At 56.3% G+C, this 19,511-nt stretch overlaps 1 protein-coding gene across 2 annotated transcripts in view; it reads left to right on the top strand.

Moving 5' to 3' along the window:
- The window catches only part of UBOX5 (U-box domain containing 5), a 29,922-nt gene extending 10,820 nt beyond the window's left edge, over positions 1–19,102 (top strand). The window contains exons 2-5 of one of the 2 annotated variants that reach the window (XM_066384291.1): positions 12,365–12,459; positions 14,666–15,800; positions 16,839–17,000; positions 18,464–19,102. In XM_066384291.1, coding sequence (XP_066240388.1) covers positions 12,406–12,459; positions 14,666–15,800; positions 16,839–17,000; positions 18,464–18,585 — 1,473 coding nt within the window. In that variant the 5' untranslated portion in view covers positions 12,365–12,405 and the 3' untranslated portion in view covers positions 18,586–19,102. Of the gene's footprint in view, positions 1–12,364; positions 12,460–14,665; positions 15,801–16,838; positions 17,001–18,458 lie in introns of both variants that reach the window. The other variant, XM_066384289.1, reaches the window with a different exon arrangement.
- Positions 19,103–19,511: the final 409 nt, after the last annotated feature.

The following is a 19,511-nucleotide window of genomic DNA, read 5'->3' as shown; positions in this document are numbered from 1 at the left end:
TGATTTTTAGAGAGAGAAAGGGGTCGGGGGATGAACAGGAAGCAGCAGTTCATAGTAGTTTCTTGTATCAGCCTTGACCCGGCAAGCCCAGGGTTTCGAACCAGCGACCTCAGCGTTCCAGGTCGAGGCTGTCCACTGTGCCACCGCGGGTCAGGCAAAAGAGTGTTTTAAAAGAGAGGGTTTGTAAGTCAGTTTGTAAGTTAAGACAAAACTGAAAAATCCCCAGTAGACCTGGCAACTTGGATATTACTTGATGACCTTGACAGTAGCAGTTTGAACGTGAATTCTCAGCAGAAGCCCACGCGTTGCACACCTGTGGGGATGAGCAAGAGTTAAGGCATGAGTTGGAAATTCCTGGAGAACTCTGGAAGAGCCTGGGAAATGTTAGCAGGGTTTAAGGTAGGGCTGGGATTGCCGGATAGAATCTCGGATGCCCGGTTAAATCTGAGTTTCAGATACGCAGTAAATGACGTTTTTGTGGTGCATTGCGCATCAAACTGGCCATTTTAAACAACATGTGCAATTCAGTTAAATAGTTTAGTACCTTTGTATTGTCATGCGAAACCATCACTGGACTTCCCGAATGTTTTCTTGACCACAAAAGGAATCCTCGTACTCTTTAAGTGGTTACTCCCTGTTTTCTCCGTTCCCCTGACCCTGGCCACTCCCCATCTGCTTTCTGTCACTGTGGACTCAGCCTAGTCTGGATGTGCTTTTTAATGGAATTATACAGTAGGTAGCCTTGTTGTCTGGCTTCTTGTGCTCAAGGTTCATCCAGCCGGTGCCTCATTCCTCCTGTGGCTGTGCCTCGGGCCGTCTGGGCTGTTTGGAACAGAGCTGCTGTGCACAGTCCTGTACGGGGCTTCTGTTTGAACCCTGGTTCCCAGTCCTGTGCCTGTGCCTCGGGCCATCTGGGCTGTTTGGAACAGTGCTGCTGTGCACAGTCCTGTACACACACCGGTTCCCAGTCCTCCTGTGGCTGTGCCTCGGGCCGTCTGGGCTGTTTGGAATAGAGCTGCTGTGCACAGTCCTGTACACACACCGGTTCCCGGTCCTCCTGTGGCTGTGCCTCGGGCCGTCTGGGCTGTTTGGAATAGAGCTGCTGTGCACAGTCCTGTACACACACCAGTTCCCAGTCCTCCTGTGGCTGTGCCTCGGGCCGTCTGGGCTGTTTGGAATAGAGCTGCTGTGCACAGTCCTGTACACACACCGGTTCCCAGTCCTGTGGCTGTGCCTCGGGCCGTCTGGGCTGTTTGGAATAGAGCTGCTGTGCACAGTCCTGTACACACACCGGTTCCCAGTCCTGTGGCTGTGCCTCGGGCCGTCTGGGCTGTTTGGAACAGTGCTGCTGTGCACAGTCCTGTACACACACCGGTTCCCGGTCCTCCTGTGGCTGTGCCTCGGGCCGTCTGGGCTGTTTGGAATAGAGCTGCTGTGCACGGTCCTGTACACACACCGGTTCCCAGTCCTCCTGTGGCTGTGCCTCGGGCCGTCTGGGCTGTTTGGAATAGAGCTGCTGTGCACAGTCCTGTACACGGCTTCTGTTTGAACCCCGGTTCCCAGTCCGTTCAGGTGTAGATCTGCAGGAGTGACGCTGCTGGGTCACTGGTGACTTCTCTGTGTAACTTCCTGAGGCGTGGCCACACTGTCCCACGGCGGCTCTGCCATTGAAAACTCCTAGCAGCAGTGTACTAGGGCTCCGTTTTTGCTAACACTGATTATTTTTGGTGTTTAAAAAAAATTTTTTTTTTAGGCCCTGGCCGGTTGGCTCAGTGGTAGAGCGTCGGCCTGGCGTGCAGAAGTCCCGGGTTCGATTCCCGGCCAGGGCACACAGGAGAAGCGCCCATCTGCTTCTCCACCCCTCCCCCTCTCCTTCCTCTCTGTCTCTCTCTTCCCCTCCCGCAGCCGAGGCTCCATTGGAGCAAAGATGGCCGGGGCGCTGGGGATGGCTCCTTGGCCTCTGCCCCAGGCGCTGGAGTGGCTCTGGTCTCAACAGAGCAATGCCCCGGAGGGGCAGAGCATCGCCCCCTGGTGGGCAGAGCGTTGCCCCCTGGTGGGCGTGCCGGGTGGATCCCGGTCAGGCGCATGGGAGAGTCTGTCTGACTGTCTCTCCCCGTTTCCAGCTTCAGAAAATACAAAATAAATAAATAAATAAATAAATAAATATTTTTTTTTTTTATTTATTGATTGATTTTAAAGAGAGAAAGGAAGGGGTAGAGGAAAAAAACCATTCATTTGTTGTTCCCCTTAATTGTTCCACTTGATTCATTGGTTGCTTTCCATATGTGCCCAGCTGGGGCGTCAAATCCGCAACCTTGGTGTGTGAGGACAACACTGACTGACTGAGCTACCTGGCCAGGGGGGGTGTGGTATTCTTTTTAAATAGCCACCTTGGTGGGTATGAAGTGGTTTTGATTTGCATTTCCCTAGTGACTAATGGTATTTAGCATTTTCCAGGGTTTTTTAAATTGACTTTAGAGAGAAGGGAGACAGAGAGAGAGAGGAGCATCAATCTGTTCCTATATGTGCCCTGACTGGGAATCAAACCAGCAACCTCTGTGCTTCAGGACGATTCTCTAACCAGTTGAACTCTGGGCAGGGCTCAGTTTTAACCATATTAAGCTACCAGCCCATGAACACAGGATGTCTTTTCACTTATTTAGGTCTTCTTTAATTTCTTTCGTTAACATTCTGTAGTTTTCAATGTACAAGTCTTATACCTCCTCAGTTAAATTTATTCCTATTTTATTCTTTGTGATGCTATTGTAATGGGAATTATCTTAATTTCCTTTACAAACTTCTCCTTGTTAATGTGTAGGAATGCCACAGATTTACCCTGTACTTTTACCTAACTCTTTTATCAACTCTCGTAGTTTATTTTTGTATGTATGCATGTGAATTCTTTAGGGTTTTCTCTATATAGGATCATGGTGGTTTGTGGATAGAGATAGTTTTACTTCTGTTTCCTTTGGGTACCCTCTTACTTATTTTTCTTGCCTGAGTGCTGGCTAGACTTTCCTGTACGGGATGGAATAGACGTGGTGAGAGGGGCCGTCCTCATCTTGTTCCTGATCTTAGCGGGAGTGCCTTCAGCTTCTCACCATTGCGTTATCAGCTGTGGGTTTTTCCTCAATGCCCCTCGTTGTGTTGAGGAAGTTCCTTTCTATTCCTAGTTTACTGAATGTGCAATAAATAATTTGTTTAGTCTATTTCCCAAATAACACATGGGACATTCTAATACTAATGGGGGAAAATCTGTTGTTTATCATGAGCATTTAAAATTTTTATTTGCTAAGTGGGCAACCGTAAAAAAGGCACAGTACCAAGGCAGGTTTTTTGTTTTGTTTTTGGGTGTTTTTTTTTGTATTTTTCCGAAGTTGGAAACGGGGAGGTAGTCAGACAGACTCCCGCATGCGCCCGACCGGGATCCACCCGGCATGCCCACCAGGGGGCGATGCTCTGCCCATCTGGGGCGTCACTGTTGCAACCAGAGCCATTCTAGCGCCTGAGGCAGAGGCCACAGAGCCATCCCCAGTGCCCGGGCCAACTTTGCTCCAATGGAGCCTTGGCTGCGGGAGGGGAAGAGAGAGAGAGAGAGGAAGGAGAGGGGGAGGGATGGAGAAGCAGATGGGCGCTTCTCCTGTGCGCCCTGGCCGGGAATCGAACCCGGGACTTCCACATGCTGGGCCGATGCTCTACCACTGAGCCAACCGTCCAGGGCCTTCAAGGCAGGGTTTTTTGGCTGGGCTGTTGAGGGCGGAAGAGACCTGAATGTTTCTACGTTGAGGAAAGAAAGGGTCCAGTACTCAGAGATGACTTGAGGATTCAGGAAAGGGGCAAGAACAGAGGGAATGAGGCCCGAGGGCAGGGTGGAGTGAGGTCAGGGTTGTTTGTGGAGAGCCTGCCTGCCTCACCTGGGCTCCCTGGGGCTTTGCTGACAGGCTATCTAGGCACTGAGTAAGTGGTATTAGACTTTGTCCGTGCCCTCATTTTGAGTTCATGGGTCTCTTAAAAAACTGGACCCATCTGTGCCCTGCTTTGAGCCTGTGGGTTTTTAAAATGTGTCTACTTGTGCCTAGCCGGGTGCCTTGTGCATGCTAGGACCTTGGAGAGTGAGTTGGCTCCCGAGTGTGTAGGGTTGCAGCTTCTCCGGGGCCCACGCCTACGTCCTGGTCTCTGTGCCCCTCTTCCTGGCGAGGACTGTGTGGGACAGGCTGGGACAGCCGTCTTTCCTTCTAACCAGCTCTAAGAAGAATGCACGTAAGTCAGACTTTTTTTCATGGATGGGCAAGTAACTCAATATAGAAATTGTAAGAAGTATTGTACTTCCTTAAAAGCTGAAGGGCCCAATTTATGAAATTGCTCAGTGCATTGGTATTCCACCCACTCCTTGAGGTTAAATGCTTTTCTCTTGTTTGACAGGTAATCTTTTCTTCTTTTTTCTTTTCCTCTGTAACCTGTTTGAGCCTAGGCTTTAGAATCCGTGTAACTGCCAGAATTCCTTTCCCTCTCAGTTCCGTGAGGTTCAGAATCAGGTTGTGCAACTCGGCCCGGCGGCAGCTTTGTAGCCGAAGGAAGACGGCTGCTCGGGGGCCGAGAAGGGGTCACGGTCACCTTATTCTTGTCTAAATTCTTCTTCCACGCTCCCCCCCCCCCCCCCCCCCCCCCCGTCTTCAACAGCAAAAGCGATTGTCTGGCTGCTTCAGGCTCCACAGCAGCACAGACAGCAGCCTTGCAGGTGGGGGGCCCAGCCTGGCCCGGTTTGCCCGGGGCGCTCCCGGCTTCAGCCCTGAGAGCCCCACATTCCAGAATACCTCCATCCTGGGTGGACCCCGGGGGTGGGCACCCCACCTTCAGTCTCTTCTCAGCCCTTCCCTTCTCAGCCTTCCCCTCGCTCTGCCCGAGTGCAGGGGGGGCAGGGAGAAGGGGCTGTCCCGTCCCGTCGGGCTGTCTGCCGCAGGCAGTGCTGTGGGCGTGCACCCAGACCCTGTCCTTTTCCGACGTCACCCTGAGGCCTTGGGAGTCCTCAGGGTGTCACTACTTACATCGACTTGAAACGTCGGGCAGGGAAAAACCAACTCACCCCACGACTGGAATACATGGCGTATTTTAAATTCCTGCTTGTCCACAGCTCTTCGAGGGCACCTGTTCCTAATACAGAGTTCTGACAGGCATGTGGTCCTGATTCTTCTGCTTTGTGCTCTTTGCGTATACCTTTGCATTTTTCTACATAGCCGTATTTATCATTTAAGCGACAGGTGCAGCACGAATAAGTGTGTTACTCAGGACTGTTTCTTCCAGGCTGGGTTGTGGAATTACCAGAAGTGTTCACTGGAGAGGCTTAGGACTTCAAGACTCCTGCAAGTCAGAGTAGTTGGGTTTATAAAAGGCTCCTTCAAGGGAAGCCCAGGTGAGGGGCTGTCCTGTATCTTCACTGGTGGCGATGACAGATCTGTGCACTGAATGAAGTTGCACAGAACTAAGTACATAGGCACGAGTGAGTGCCTGCACGACAGGGAATCTGACGGAAGGACTGGGTCGTAGTCTGTTTCCTGGTCGTGATGTTACACTGTAGCTGTGCATGGTGTTACCACGGAGGTTAAGCTGGTTGAGGTCTCTTAATGACTGACTGGGAACCTGCAGTGATCTTAAAAAGTTAATTACAAATTTTTTTAAATGAAAGATTTCTTGTGAGGTAGCTTTGAAACCCTTGGAGATACTCGGTGATGTGTTAAATCCCCCCATGCTCCTCCTCTCCTCAGCTTAAGGCATGCCCCTCCCTCCATGAAAAAAATTGAAGGAAGGATATGTCAAGGGAAAAACTGAGACTGCTAGTTTATTTCTAAGTAGTTTGTACTTTGATACTCATTTGATGTCTTCTGGAAGCCATTTGCAAAGATAGCCCCTCATGTGGTGCAAAGAAAGATGGCAGGGACCCGTCAACTCGAGGAAAAAGAAACCCTTGGAAGGGTGAGCTGCCGCTGAGTGGTTGGGGACCACTGCTTTTATTCAGGGCGTTAATGGCAGACTTTTTGTTTGTGTCTTTTTTTTCTTTTAAACTGGTTATAATAAGCCTTCTCTCCGACCAGTGGCTTTCAACATTTTTTTTTTTTTTTTTTTTGTATTTTTCTGAAGCTGGAAACGGGGGAGACAGACAGACTCCTGCATGCGCCCGACCGGGATCCACCCGGCACGCCCACCAGGGGGCGATGCTCTGCCCCTCCGGGGCGTCGTTCTGCCGCGACCAGAGCCACTCTAGCACCTGGGGCAGAGGCCAAGGAGCCATCCCCAGCGCCTGGGCCATCTTTTTTTTTTTTTTTTTTTTTTGTACTTTTCCGAAGCTGGAAACGGGGAGAGACAGACAGACTCCCGCATGCGCCCGACCGGGATCCACTCGGCACGCCCACCAGGGCGACACTGCCCACCAGGGGGCGATGCTCTGCCTCTCCAGGGCGTTGCTCTGTTGCGACCAGAGCCACTCTAGCGCCTGGGGCAGAGGCCAAGGAGCCATCCCCAGCGCCCGGGCCATCTTTGCTCCAATGGAGCCTCGGCTACAGGAGGGGAAGAGAGAGACAGAGAGGAAGGAGAGGGGGAGGGGTGGAGAAGCAGATGGGCGCTTCTCCTGTGTGCCCTGGCCGGGAATCGAACCCGGGACTTCTGCACGCCAGGCCAACGCTCTACCAATGAGCCAACCGGCCAGGGCCCATCTTTGCTCCAATGGAGCCTCGCTGCGGGAGGGGAAGAGAGAGACAGAGAAGAAGGAGAGGGGGAGAGGTGGAGAAGCAGATGGGCGCTTCTCCTGTGTGCCCTGGCCGGGAATCGAACATGACTTCTGCACGCCAGGCCAACGCTCTACCACTGAGCCAACCGGCCAGGGCCTCAACATTTTTTTTTTACTACAACTCAGTAAGAAATACCTTTTACACCCGAACCTAGGGAGGAAAGGGTGGGGAGGGGAAAGAAAGATGCAGTTCTCTATCTATATCTGAGACAAGTTTCCCGAAACACGGGTCACCCTCCTGTGTGCCGCACTCTGACATCTCCTGTTCTTTTTGTTTTTTTCCCAAAAGTTTATGTCTTGATTTTAGCGAGAGAGGAAGGGAGAGAGATAGGAAACGGGAACATTGATCTGCTCCTGTAAGTGCCCTGACCAGGGACTGAACCCACAGCCTCTGCACTTGGGGACAGAGCTCTAACCCACCGACCCATCCGGCCAGGGCTCCTTTCTATTCCTGACTCTTTTAAATGCTGACGATGGCTCAGTTATTTGAGTTCATGATTCTCGATCTGTCCCCCAGCCCACCAGCGAAGGGGTCTGGAGCCCCAGGGCATAACTCAGAAGGCCCTCCCCGTGGGGTTTCACCTGCCTGTGCCGCTTCCTCTTTCCCCTCCGGCCTCCTCGGGGTGCAGGGACGCTCAGTGCAGTCCGGCTCTGGGCCTCGACTCTCCCTGTGCCCTTCCCCTTTCTTCCTCTTCTTTCTTGCACCTTGGCTCCGATAGTCAAACACGTGGTGTCCCTTGTACCGTGACTGTGTAACATCTGTCACTCTTCAGAACTGCCCATGAGGTCAGCCCTGTGTCCTCATCGTCCCAGTTCAAAGTGGTACAATGGGGAATTCTTCCCTGACTTCTGGGCATACGTTTGGCCAGTGTTTTTTTTTTTTTTCAAATTTTTTCATCAAGAGCCACAAAAAACAAAACAAAATCAAACAAACAAAAAAAGATACATGTTTTATTGACTCGTATATAAAGACTGGAGAACAGGACCATGAGGGAGTGAAAATGAATAAACTATACATTTCAACACAGAAAACTTAAAATATTGGTGCTTAATAGAAAAGCAACTTTCAAAATGATACTTATGGTGTGTTATCATTAAGGCACTTTAAAAATATATAACACGGTGTTGTTTATGGATACACACATTACATTACTAGACTGATCTGAGCGAGAGCACCAGCTGCAGATGCTTCTTGGGAAGAAGGAAGAAGGAATGGGGTTGTGGTTTTTCTTGTTTATATCAGATAAATTTTGCTCTTAACACTGAAATGAGAAGCAAAGGCCGCAAAATGTTAACATTTGCAAATCCAGGTGGTAGGTGTGTATCTACTGTGTTGTGATCTTGACCTTTTTACCTGAAAATTCTTGTAATGAAAAGACAGTTTCTGGAGTGAACATGGACGTATCTACTGGTGAACCTCGTGACCTTGCTGTCTTACACCAGTGTTATCCGGCTCCGGGCCACTTCTCTGAACTGCAGGGCCCTGTGCTGGGATCTGGGTATGGACGTATCTGCTGGTGAACCTCGTGACCCTGCTGTCTTACGCCAGTGTTATCCGGCTCCGGGCCACTTCTCCGAACTGCAGGGCCCTGTGCTGGGATCTGGGTCCCCGCCCTCCCCCAGTTTACACTCAGACCTAGTCTTTCCTGTACTTGGACGCCAGGTTTGGAGAGGAGGCTGAAGTCTCCCCTGGACGGTGCTTGTGGACAGTTCAGGTAGCACTCGGCACGGCCCAGACGGGACGGAGGAGGCGGCCCTCCTGGGTGAGGCTGTTTGCGTTTTCTTGTGGTGAGCTGGGCTAGACTAAGCACCAGGCAGGAGGCACCTGACCTTCAAGTATCCAGGGGTGTTGGACCCAGAAAGGTGATTAAAAGCATGCAGAGACCTCGATGGCAAGCTGTCCTGTGGGCACCTACAGTGTTTGGGTTTCACTGTCTCCCAGGGAAACAGATGCCATCATTTCTAAGTTGTTTTTAAAAGGGTCTGCCACAGGCCCTGGCCAGTTGGCTCAGTGATAGAGCATTGGCCTGGCATGTGGAAGTCCCGGGTTCCATTTCCAACCAGGGCACACAGGAGAGGCGCCCATCTGCTTCTCCACCCCTCCCCTCTCCTTCCTCTCTGTCTCTCTCTTCCCCTCCTGCAGCCAAGGCTCCATTGGAGCAAAGTTGGCCCGGGCGCTGAGGATGGCTCCATGGCCTCTGCCTCAGGCACTGCTAGAATGGCTCTGGTTGCTGCAGAGCATCGCCCCCTGGTGGGCATGCCGGTGGATCCCGGTCGGGCACATGCGGGACTCCATCTCTCTGCCTCCCTGCTTCTCACTTCAGAAAAATACAAAAACCCCACAAAAAACAATAAAAGGTTCTGCCACACTTGTCCCGTAAGGGCACAGTCACTGTTTCAATTGGATCTCTAGTCCTAATTTGTTTTTAGTCACTCCCCCCACCCCCATCATCCTTTATTATTATTACTACTAGTATTGTTTTTAGAGTGGTTTTGGCTTTACAGAAAAACTGAGCAGGGCGTTCCATGTGCCTCCTCCCCTTGCGCACAGGTGCTGCTGTTACTGACTTCTTGCATTTCTGGGGTATGTTTTTGTTTGTTTGTTTGTTTTGTGACAGAAACAGAGACAGAGAGAGGGACACACAGGGACAGACAGGAAGGGAGAGAGATGAGAAGCATCAATTATTCGTTGCAGCTCCTTAGTTGTTCATTGATTGCTTTCTCATATGTGCCCTGACTGGGGGTGGGGGGGGGACTACAGCAGAGCGAGTGACCCCTTGCTCAAACCAGCGACCACGGAGTCATGTCTATGATCCCACGCTCAAGCCAGCGACCTCGGGTTTCGAACCTGGGTTCTCTGCGTCACCGCCTGGTCAGGCTGTGGTACATTTGTTAACACTTGATGAGCCAGTGTTGGTGCATTGTTGTTAACCGAAGTCCACAGGTTACATTAAGGTTCATTTGTTTTGCTGTCCAGCTCTGGGATTTGACAGATGCGTGATGTCACGTGTCTGTCATTGTGGTGTCTTACAGGGTAGCCTTACTGCCTGACCGTTCCGTTTTGATCTCTGTCCTTCACGTGTTTAGCATAAGGGCTTGTGAATATTCCACGTACACAGTATTATCTCAAACCCTGCCGCAGACAAATAGAAGAGTATCCTAGGGAGAAAAGTAAGGTTTAAAATGAGAAAAAAATGTGTTCTAGCTCATCAGTCTGTTAGAGAAGGAAAATAACAAGAGTCAATACGCAGAGAAAATCAGAATACAAAGTGTAGGGTTTTTTTCCCCCAAAAAAACTATGAAAATTAGAATGCTTTGTGAACATAAAAAGAGAACTTCAATCTATACAATCAACATTATGTTCAAAGATGAGGCCCCAGAGGCGTCTCCTAACGGGAGCAAGTGGAGCAGCTCTGCTGTCATTCCATGTAATTCTGGAAGTTGCAGCTATGTAATAAAGTGGGAGACAGATAAGGGTTACCGTTTTGAGAAAGAGGCTCATTATTATTGAGACTGTAGAAGCCTCCAAAAAAAACCCCAAACAAACAAAAAGAAAACAAAACCCACGAAACTAAAATCTGTTAAAATCAACATCGTCAAGGAGACAACTGAGCACAAAATAAAGGCACCAGAGTAAGAAGTTTTCTTATACAGGGATAACTGGTGAGAAAAATTAACAGGGCGAAAGGACCCTATTTATAAGTAGCAAGCAAGTAAAAAGAAACATGTAGGACCCCTTAAGAAAAAAAATGTCAAAATTGTACTAAGACAAAAGTCTACTTAAGATTTTTTATCCTAAAGGCCCTGGCCAGTAGCCCAGGTGGTTAGAGCGTCATCCCATTGTGTCAGGGTTGCGGGTACAATCCCCAGTCCACATGGTCAGGGCTGTGGAGCTGTTTTTTTGGGTTTTTTACTAAATTCCTTGCTGGTGGGCCACAGAACCAGTGGACAGTGTGGTCAAGAGCGTTTGCGGCGGGCCGAGGAGCATGTGATGGTTGTGGCCGGGGCGAACAGGATGGGGTTGGCACAGTCCTCCGCGGTACCGGGAGAGATGTTTCTGCTGGCTTCCCAGCGTCTCTCCAGAGAGAACCAGAGGCTGCTGGACATGGGTCATCTTTTCATTTTCTTCCAATTTTGTTGCCCTGAAATTGCCATACAACATTGTAACAGTTTAAGGTGTACCACATAGTGATTTGATGTGTGTGTGTGTGTGTGTATTACAAAGTGATTGTGTAAAACGTTAGTTAACATCCATCAGCTCACATAGCTATTTTCTGGTGGTGAGAACTTGTCAGATCAACTCTCTCAGCAGCTTTCAAATACAGAGGACAGAATCGTGAGGTGTCCTCTCCATGTTAGACATTGTATCTTTAGAGCTTATGTCTCTATGTCTCTTGTGACGGGAAGTTTGTACTGTTTGACCACCTTTAACTGCTTCTCTGTTTTAATGACATTGGTCATTAAAATGTCTGTTTGGATTAGATGTCCTTTTGAGGTGCTTTCCAACCCTAAGATTTTTTTTTTTTTTTAAGATTTTATATATTGGCTTTACAGAGGGAAGGGGGGGTAACAAGAAGCATCAACTCATAGCTGCTTCACTTTAGTTGTTGATGGGTTGCTTGTCGTGTGTTCCTTGGCCAGGCAATCCCAGGGTTTCGAACCAGCAGCCTCAGCGTTCCAGGTTGTTTTTATCCACTGCGCCACCACAGGCCAGGCAGATTTTTTTATTTCTTTTTTTTTTTTTTTTTGTATTTTTCTGAAGCTGGAAACGGGGAGGGCAGTCAGACAGACTCCCGCATGCTCCGGACCGGGATCCACCCGGCACGCCCACCAGGGGGCGATGCTCTGCCCCTCTGGGACGTCGCTCTGCCGCAACCAGAGCCACTCTAGCGCCTGGGGCAGAGGCCAAGGAGCCATCCCCAGCGCCCGGGCCATCTTTTGCTCCAATGGAGCCTCGGCTGCGGGAGGGGAAGAGAGAGACAGAAAGGAAGGAGGGGGAAGGGTGGAGAAGCAGATGGGCGCTTCTCCTGTGTGCCCTGGCCGGGAATCGAACTCTGGACTTCTGCATGCCAGGCCGACGCTCTACCACTGAGCCAACCGGCCAGGGCCAGATTTTTTTATTTCTTAATAATGTTATTCCCTTTTCTTGTTTTTGTTTTAAGAAGAAAATGTAATCGCATTGACAAGTGTTAACTAACAAAGATGCTTAGTAATTCTAGGGTTGTGTTCTGTGACCCCTTGCACTCTGATCCCTCTGGGTAAGCAGGCCTGTTCTTTCTCTGCACTCCGACACTTGTGGCCTCCCCTTCTGGTGGGGAGCTGCCCGCAGGGCCCCCGGCCCTCGCCTCGGCCGGGTCTCGGCCGTCCTGCTGAGTCGGCACTGGAGGCCCCCTGCGCCGTGCTGCAGTGACTGGCTGTTTTCCCCGCGGCACGCCACGCGAGACAGAACGTGAACGCAGGCCGCGAGTGGTGTGAGTGGACGTTTCTGTCGTCGCCCTCTGCTTCCCTTCTCTTCAGAATCCACTCCCAGAAGTTTCAGATTGACTTTATCTTGTCTAATCCACGTTGTATTTTCTATTCAAGGCTGGTTCTGATGCTCGGAAGCCACCCTGACAGTCGCAGAGATGGTCATAAACCTTTGCCTCCCACAGTTCAGACCAAGAATCTGCTGCAACAAGGTAAACAGCACAGCCTGCAGACATAAGTAAATTCCTGATCTCTGCTCTCCCTGTTTCCCCACGCTTCCTGCTCGTTCAGCGAGCTCCAGTCCACTCAGTGTGCTCTCTCACCCTCCTCGTGCTGAACTCCAGCTGACAGGTGGGTGAGTGGGGCTCCGGCTGAGTGTGCTCTCTCGCCCTCCTCGTGCTGAACTCCAGCTGGTGGGTGAGTGGGGCTCCGGCTGAGTGTGCCCTCTCACCCTCCTCGTGCTGAACTCCAGCTGACAGGTGGGTGAGTGGGGCTCCGGCTGAGTGTGCCCTCTCACCCTCCTCGTGCTGAACTCCAGCTGACAGGTGGGTGAGTGGGGCTCCGGCTGAGTGTGCCCTCTCACCCTCCTCGTGCTGAACTCCAGCTGACAGGTGGGTGGGTGAGTGGGGCTCCGGCTGAGTGTGCGCTCTCACCCTCCTCGTGCTGAACTCCAGCTGGTGAGTGGGTGAGTGGGGCTCCGGCTGAGTGTGCCCTCTCACCCTCCTCGTGCTGAACTCCAGCTGGTGGGTGAGTGGGGCTCCGGCTGAGTGTGCTCTCTCGCCCTCCTCGTGCTGAACTCCAGCTGACAGGTGGGTGAGTGGGGCTCCGGCTGAGTGTGCCCTCTCACCCTCCTCGTGCTGAACTCCAGCTGGTGGGTGAGTGGGGCTCCGGCTGAGTGTGCTCTCTCACCCTCCTCGTGCTGAACTCCAGCTGACAGGTGGGTGAGTGGGGCTCCGGCTGAGTGTGCTCTCTCGCCCTCCTCGTGCTGAACTCCAGCTGACAGGTGGGTGAGTGGGGCTCCGGCTGAGTGTGCCCTCTCACCCTCCTCGTGCTGAACTCCAGCTGACAGGTGGGTGAGTGGGGCTCCGGCTGAGTGTGCTCTCTCACCCTCCTCGTGCTGAACTCCAGCTGACAGGTGGGTGGGTGAGTGGGGCTCCGGCTGAGTGTGCCCTCTCACCCTCCTCGTGCTGAACTCCAGCTGGTGGGTGGGTGAGTGGGGCTCTGGCTGAGTGTGCCCTCTCACCCTCCTCGTGCTGAACTCCAGCTGGTGGGTGGGTGAGTGGGGCTCTGGCTGAGTGTGCCCTCTCACCCTCCTTGTGCTGAACTCCAGCTGGTGGGTGAGTGGGGCTCCGGCTGAGTGTGCTCTCTCACCCTCCTCGTGCTGAACTCCAGCTGACAGGTGGGTGAGTGGGGCTCCGGCTGAGTGTGCTCTCTCGCCCTCCTTGTGCTGAACTCCAGCTGACAGGTGGGTGAGTGGGGCTCCGGCTGAGTGTGCCCTCTCACCCTCCTCGTGCTGAACTCCAGCTGGTGGGTGGGTGAGTGGGGCTCTGGCTGAGTGTGCCCTCTCACCCTCCTTGTGCTGAACTCCAGCTGGTGGGTGAGTGGGGCTCCGGCTGAGTGTGCCCTCTCACCCTCCTCGTGCTGAACTCCAGCTGACAGGTGGGTGAGTGGGGCTCCGGCTGAGTGTGCCCTCTCACCCTCCTCGTGCTGAACTCCAGCTGGTGGGTGAGTGGGGCTCCGGCTGAGTGTGCCCTCTCACCCTCCTCGTGCTGAACTCCAGCTGGTGGGTGGGTGAGTGGGGCTCCGGCTGAGTGTGCCCTCTCACCCTCCTCGTGCTGAACTCCAGCTGGTGGGTGAGTGGGGCTCCGGCTGAGTGTGCCCTCTCACCCTCCTCGTGCTGAACTCCAGCTGACAGGTGGGTGAGTGGGGCTCCGGCTGCCCCTCAGGAGTCAGGCAGCCCCGTTGCAAGGTCAGCCGTGACTCGTCTCGTGGAAGGCCGCATGCACTGTCCTTTTCTCTCTAGTGATAAATTTTAATTCCTCTCAGAGTCATAGTGAAGGTAGAAATGCTCCCCCACCCTCACCCCCAGTTCTTGTCATTTCCAGTGCCAGAAAGAGTGGCTCTGTTTGTCATCTGAGCTCCTGTGAATCAAGCTGCCTCCCCTTTGTTGAGGGGGTCTTCCCCCGCTTGCCCGGGGCCGGGAGGAAGGGAGCCCCCAGCCCAGTGTGGAGTCCCTGCACTCAGCACACTGGGTCAGTTCTCAGATTGTTAGGCTGACTCCTTCGGACAAAGAGACCACAACGTTTCCACTGGTGTTGGTTACAGCAGCTGTTACAGGTGTTCAAAGGGGAAGAAGTTACTTACAATCTCATCATCTAACACATTGTTTCTCTCTCTCACATCTCTCATTACATCTAGATATCAGCTGATGGCTACGAAGTGGAAAACCTCATCTCTGAGGACCTCGCCAAGCGAAGCCGTGGTTTCAGGACAGAGTACTTTATTAAGCCGCCGGTCTATGTGACAGTTTCCTTCCCCCTTAGTGTGGAGATCTGTAGGGTCAACGTCGACCTCGCGGCTGCAGGAGGCCACAGCGTCGCTGGCCTGGAGGTGTACACGTCCAGCAGAGCGGCCCCGAGCCCGGCCGAGCCGTCCGTCCCGGACAAGGAGTTCACCTTGGTGGGCAAGGTCTCGCTGAAAACCCAGAGCCGAGTGGAGTTCAGCCACAGGGGCTTCCGGGCCAGGCCGCCCTTCGCCCCGGTGGAGGCCACACTGCCCTCCCCTGCTGTTGTGGCCCAGGAGCTCTGGAGTAAAGGGCCACTCTCGCTGAACCACGTGGCCCACCTCAAGCTCTGTATCACCCACGTGACGGGCAGCGGGGTCCCTTGCATCCGGCGGCTGGAGGTGTGGGGCCAGCCGGCCAGAACCTGCTCCCAGGAGGTGATAGACAGTGTCCTGCTGGTCGCCTCGGAGAACCTCCCTCAGGACCTGGCTCCGCGGGCCCCGGCCCTGCCCATGGAGAGCGACTGCGACCCTGGCGGCCAGTCTGCGGGTCAGCAGGGGCCGGCCGAGGTCCTCCCGGACGTGCTGGACGTGCCCGAGGAGTTCCTGGACCCCATCACCCTGGAGATCATGCCGCGCCCCATGCTGCTGCCCTCGGGCAAGGTCGTTGACCAGAGCACGCTGGAGAAGTGCAACCGCAGCGAGGCGGCGTGGGGCCGGGCGCCCAGCGACCCCTTCACGGGGCTGGCCTTCACGCCGCAGGCCCAGCCCCTGCCTCACCCGTCCCTGAAGGCCCGGATCGACCGCTTCCTGCTCCAGCACGCCGTCCCCGGCTGCCACACGCTGGGGAGAGCCCAGGCGGCCCTGGCCGTGACCCCCGCGTCCATCGCCCTGCCCTCGCGGAAGAGGAAGGCGGAGCAGGCCGCGCAGGCCCCCTGCTTCCCCGCCACCAGCCTCCCGGCCTCGCCCGCTGCCTCCGAGCACACCCACACCGCTAAGAAACTGAAGGCCGCCAGCCAGCCCGGCCTGGCGCACATGGACTGCTCCGCAGGTAACCGTGCCGCGGCCCTGCCACCGTCCCTCTCCTCCCGAGGACGCCTGGCTCGCTGCCCGTTCTGTGCTCTGCCAGCTCAGATGACCCAGCTCACGACATAAAGCTCCACACAGTCGCCACCTCGTGGCTTCTCTAGTCGGGGGTCAGGGGTTGCTGGGCTGGGTCATCTGCCCCCGGGTCTTCCGAGGCTGCTGTCCGCTGGTGGGGCCGCGGTTACCGGGGCCCACGGGGCAGGATTCACGCCACGCTCCCTCCCTCACTGAGCTGCGGCACCGGAGGCTTCAAGTCCTTGTTGGCTGTTGGCCGGAGCCTGTACTCCGGTCGTTGGGGCAGCGGGTAGTGGGTGGGGTGGGGTCCCTGCCCCCCCGACCCACCCTCCTGGGCAGCGGGCGGTGGGTGGGGTGGGGTCCCTGCCCCCCGGCCCACCCTCCTGGGCAGCGGGCGGTGGGTGGGGTGGGGTCCCTGCCCCCCGGCCCGCCCTCCTGGGCAGCGGGTAGTGGGTGAGGTGGGCGGGCTGAGGTCTCCCGTGTTGCGCTCGGTCGGAGCAGCTGTCTTGTGCCCACAGGCTAGTGCAGGCCAGCGGCGCTGCTGAGTGTGGGGTCTCCAGAAGGAAGGAGGTGGGAAGAGCAGCTCAGGCCACTGGGGAGGGACAGGGCAGGGAGCAGGGGTACAAGGCTGGACGTTGGGTCCACCCTCAGGGGCCATGGCCTGCAGGAAGGCCTTCAGAAAGTAGGGTGCATAGGGTGCAGTTCTGCAGGTGAGCCACAAGGTGGCCCCCGCCCGCCCAGCAGTTGTCGGGGGGAGCTCGTGCAGAGCCCAGGAACCCCCAAGCAGTGCGGACTCGCAGCAACTGCCAGGTCCCCAGGCTCTGCCTGCCACCCAGCTCCACTGTAGACACTGAGGACAGCTGTCTTCCCAGTTGTGTCTGTTTGAAGTTGCAAGTGCCCCTCTGTGGTCCTCGGCGGACTGTGTGAGCTGGTCTTCGCCTTGACCAAGCCCGTCTCTGGATCTTGTTACCTGGGCATCTCTCGACAGGTCCGCTGTCCCATGAGCAGAAGCTGTCACAAAGCTTGGAGATTGCCTTGACGTCGACCCTGGGCTCCCTGCCCTCCTTCACGGCGCGGCTGACCAGGGGCCAGCTCCCGCAGCTCGGCACCAGAGGGACCGGCGCTTCCTGGAGGGCTGGCACCGGCTCGGGTAACGGGGGGCCCCCTCCTTGGAGCACTCGGGTGGGTGCGAGGCTGGGCCCCTGGGGCTCAGGGACCCTCGTGCCCAGCTCCTGAGCTCCAGCCCCGGGAACCAGGGGAGAACCTGGTCTCTCCTCCTGCCGGGGGAGCCCGTGAAGTCTGACTCTTCACAGGAAGGTTTCTGTGGTCACTGTGGTCACTGGGGCTGAGGCCTGGCTGCCCTGGGCGTCCCTGTGAGACCTGGAGCTAAGTGTCCTGTCCTGAGGGCTTCTTTGTTCCTCTTCAGTTCATTTTTCTGATCTCACTGTTTCCCATCTGGGGATTTTATGGGAGCATGAAGTTTGAGGGTGTGTATGTCGTCTTCCTTAGCAGTGAACTTTCTCGTTCAGATCTGCTCCAAAGCCCCACCCCACCCGCCACACCATTGAGGGTGCCGAGCGTGTGGGCGGGCCTGTCACAGGCAGGGGCGTCCTCACTCTGACGTTCTGCTCATCAGGTCTCGTTCCTCCCCCTCCACAGTCGATGGCAGGGTGCCCTCCGCCCGGCTGCCCTCCCCCTGCCCTGCCCAGACCCCCGTGGCGGCCACGCTCTCCTTGCCCTAGCCCACCCCCCTCACAGGAGCCAGACCGACCTCAGTGTCAACTAGGTCATGGTCCTCCACTCGGAACTCCTCCCTCGCATCCCATTGAACTTGGAATCAAATCAAACCCCCGCTGCCCGCGAGGTCCTGCACGCTGCAGCCCTGCCCTCCCTGACTCGCTGGCCCAGGGCACACCTCTGCCTTCCTCCTCTAGTGCGCCAGCCCGTTTCGGTGCCGCCTGGCCCCTTCTCGCTCCCAGGGCTCTGCCGCGAGGCCGTCCCTGGCACCTCCTGCGCAGGGACTGGGGGAGGAGGTGGCCGCGGTCGGCACGGAGGCAGGGCAGCCTGGGCGGCCTCGTTCGGGAGGCCTGGCCAGAGCAGGAGCCAGCAGGCAGGAAGGGTTGCCGGCTGGCTGGGTAGGGAAGGGGGCTCAGGTCAGCCCTGCCCTCCAGGGACCCCCCTGCCCCGTGACCTGCCCGGCCCTGATGCACCAGACGTCTCTGCTCTCCCGTTCCTTGCCGGGTCTCGCCTTCCCTGTGGTTCACCAGGGCTGTCGGCGTGAGCCTGAGCCCGGCTCTGGCCTTAGCACCTGTCCCAGGAAAGGACATCCTGTTGAGGGGCTGGGTGGAAGGGCCCCGGGCTGCCCAGGGGCCTCAGGAGCCAGCCGTGTGGGAGCAGCGAGACTTGGTGACCGGGAGGAGGCCGTCCAGCTTCCAGCTCCCTGCACCTCTGCCCCCAGAGCAGCCAGAGGGGCCTGAAGGGCGCGGCCAGGCGCTGCGGGGGGGGGGGGCAGCTTCCTGTCCCCCGCCAGGCTGTGCCCTGCCTGCAGGACGGAGCCCGGGCTGGGGCAGCTCTTCCTGACCCTGGTCTGTCCTCCCCGATTCACCAGAGCAGCCTGGGAGCGGCCTAGGCCCCACGTGTGCCTCCTGCAAAACAGCCTTCTCTCCCTACTTCCACACGGAGCCCGTGTACCAGCTGCCTTGCGGCCACCTGCTCTGCCGGCCCTGCCTGGCTGAGAAGCAGCGCCCCCTGCCCGCCGCGTGCCCCGCCTGCCAGCGGCCCTTTGCCAGCCAGGATGTGCTGCGGGTCCACTGCTGAGCGCCTGCGGCCGGCCTGGAAAGACAGGAGGACCTGCTGTTGGGGGAGCAGAGCCGGGTCGTGACCCCCGCGGTCTGGCCGGGTCCAGGTGGAGGGGCCTCTCCTCCCAAGGGCTTTCCCTGCGTTGCCTCCCCGTGCCGCAGGGCCAGTGGGGCGCCTGCCACTCCCCCCAGTGGCAAGAGGACCACAAAGCCATACTGCAGGCTGGGCGGGATGAGGGACAGGTCCCTGCCCTCCTGCACCGCCCCAGCCCGCCCGCTGGGCCCCCAGCTCTCTGTCCTGCAGGGCGGGTGTGCCTGGAGCACAGTAGAGGCGGCTCCAGGTCAGAGCCTCGGCCTCTGGTGTCCCCGAAATGGGCTGTGGGGGCCTGTGGGTGGTGACTCGGCCCCCACCGGCGGGCTGTGCCAGCTGCAATAAAGCTTGACGTCTGCTGTGCATGTCTGCTGTGCGCTTGTCCTGAGGGCCCCTCTGTCGTCACGCCCCTGCCCACCTGCCCACACAGCATGGGGCTGGCACCAGGCAGAGCAGTCGGGCTGCCGCTTGCTCAGGGTCAGGCGCTGCCCTGAGGGCCCCGGCAGGGAGCCTGGGTGGGGAGGGCTGGGGGCTCTCCCGGGCTGGGTGAGGGCCCTCCGCGGGGCTGGGTGGGGGCTCTCCCGGGCTGGGTGGGCGCCCTCCATGGGGCTGGGTGCGGGCTCTCCCGGGCTGGGTGGGCGCCCTCCGCGGGGCTGGGTGGGGGCCCTCCGCGGGGCTGGGTGGGGGCTCTCCCGGGCTGGGTGGGCGCCCTCCGCGGGGCTGGGTGGGGGCTCTCCCGGGCTGGGTGGGGGCTGGGTGGGGGCCCTCCATG

Source organism: Saccopteryx leptura, chromosome 5, assembly GCF_036850995.1.
Source record: "Saccopteryx leptura isolate mSacLep1 chromosome 5, mSacLep1_pri_phased_curated, whole genome shotgun sequence".
NCBI classification, from domain to species: Eukaryota; Metazoa; Chordata; class Mammalia; order Chiroptera; family Emballonuridae; genus Saccopteryx; species Saccopteryx leptura.
Note: the sequence above shows the minus strand (reverse complement) of the source record. Positions and strands in the feature narration are given on the sequence as shown.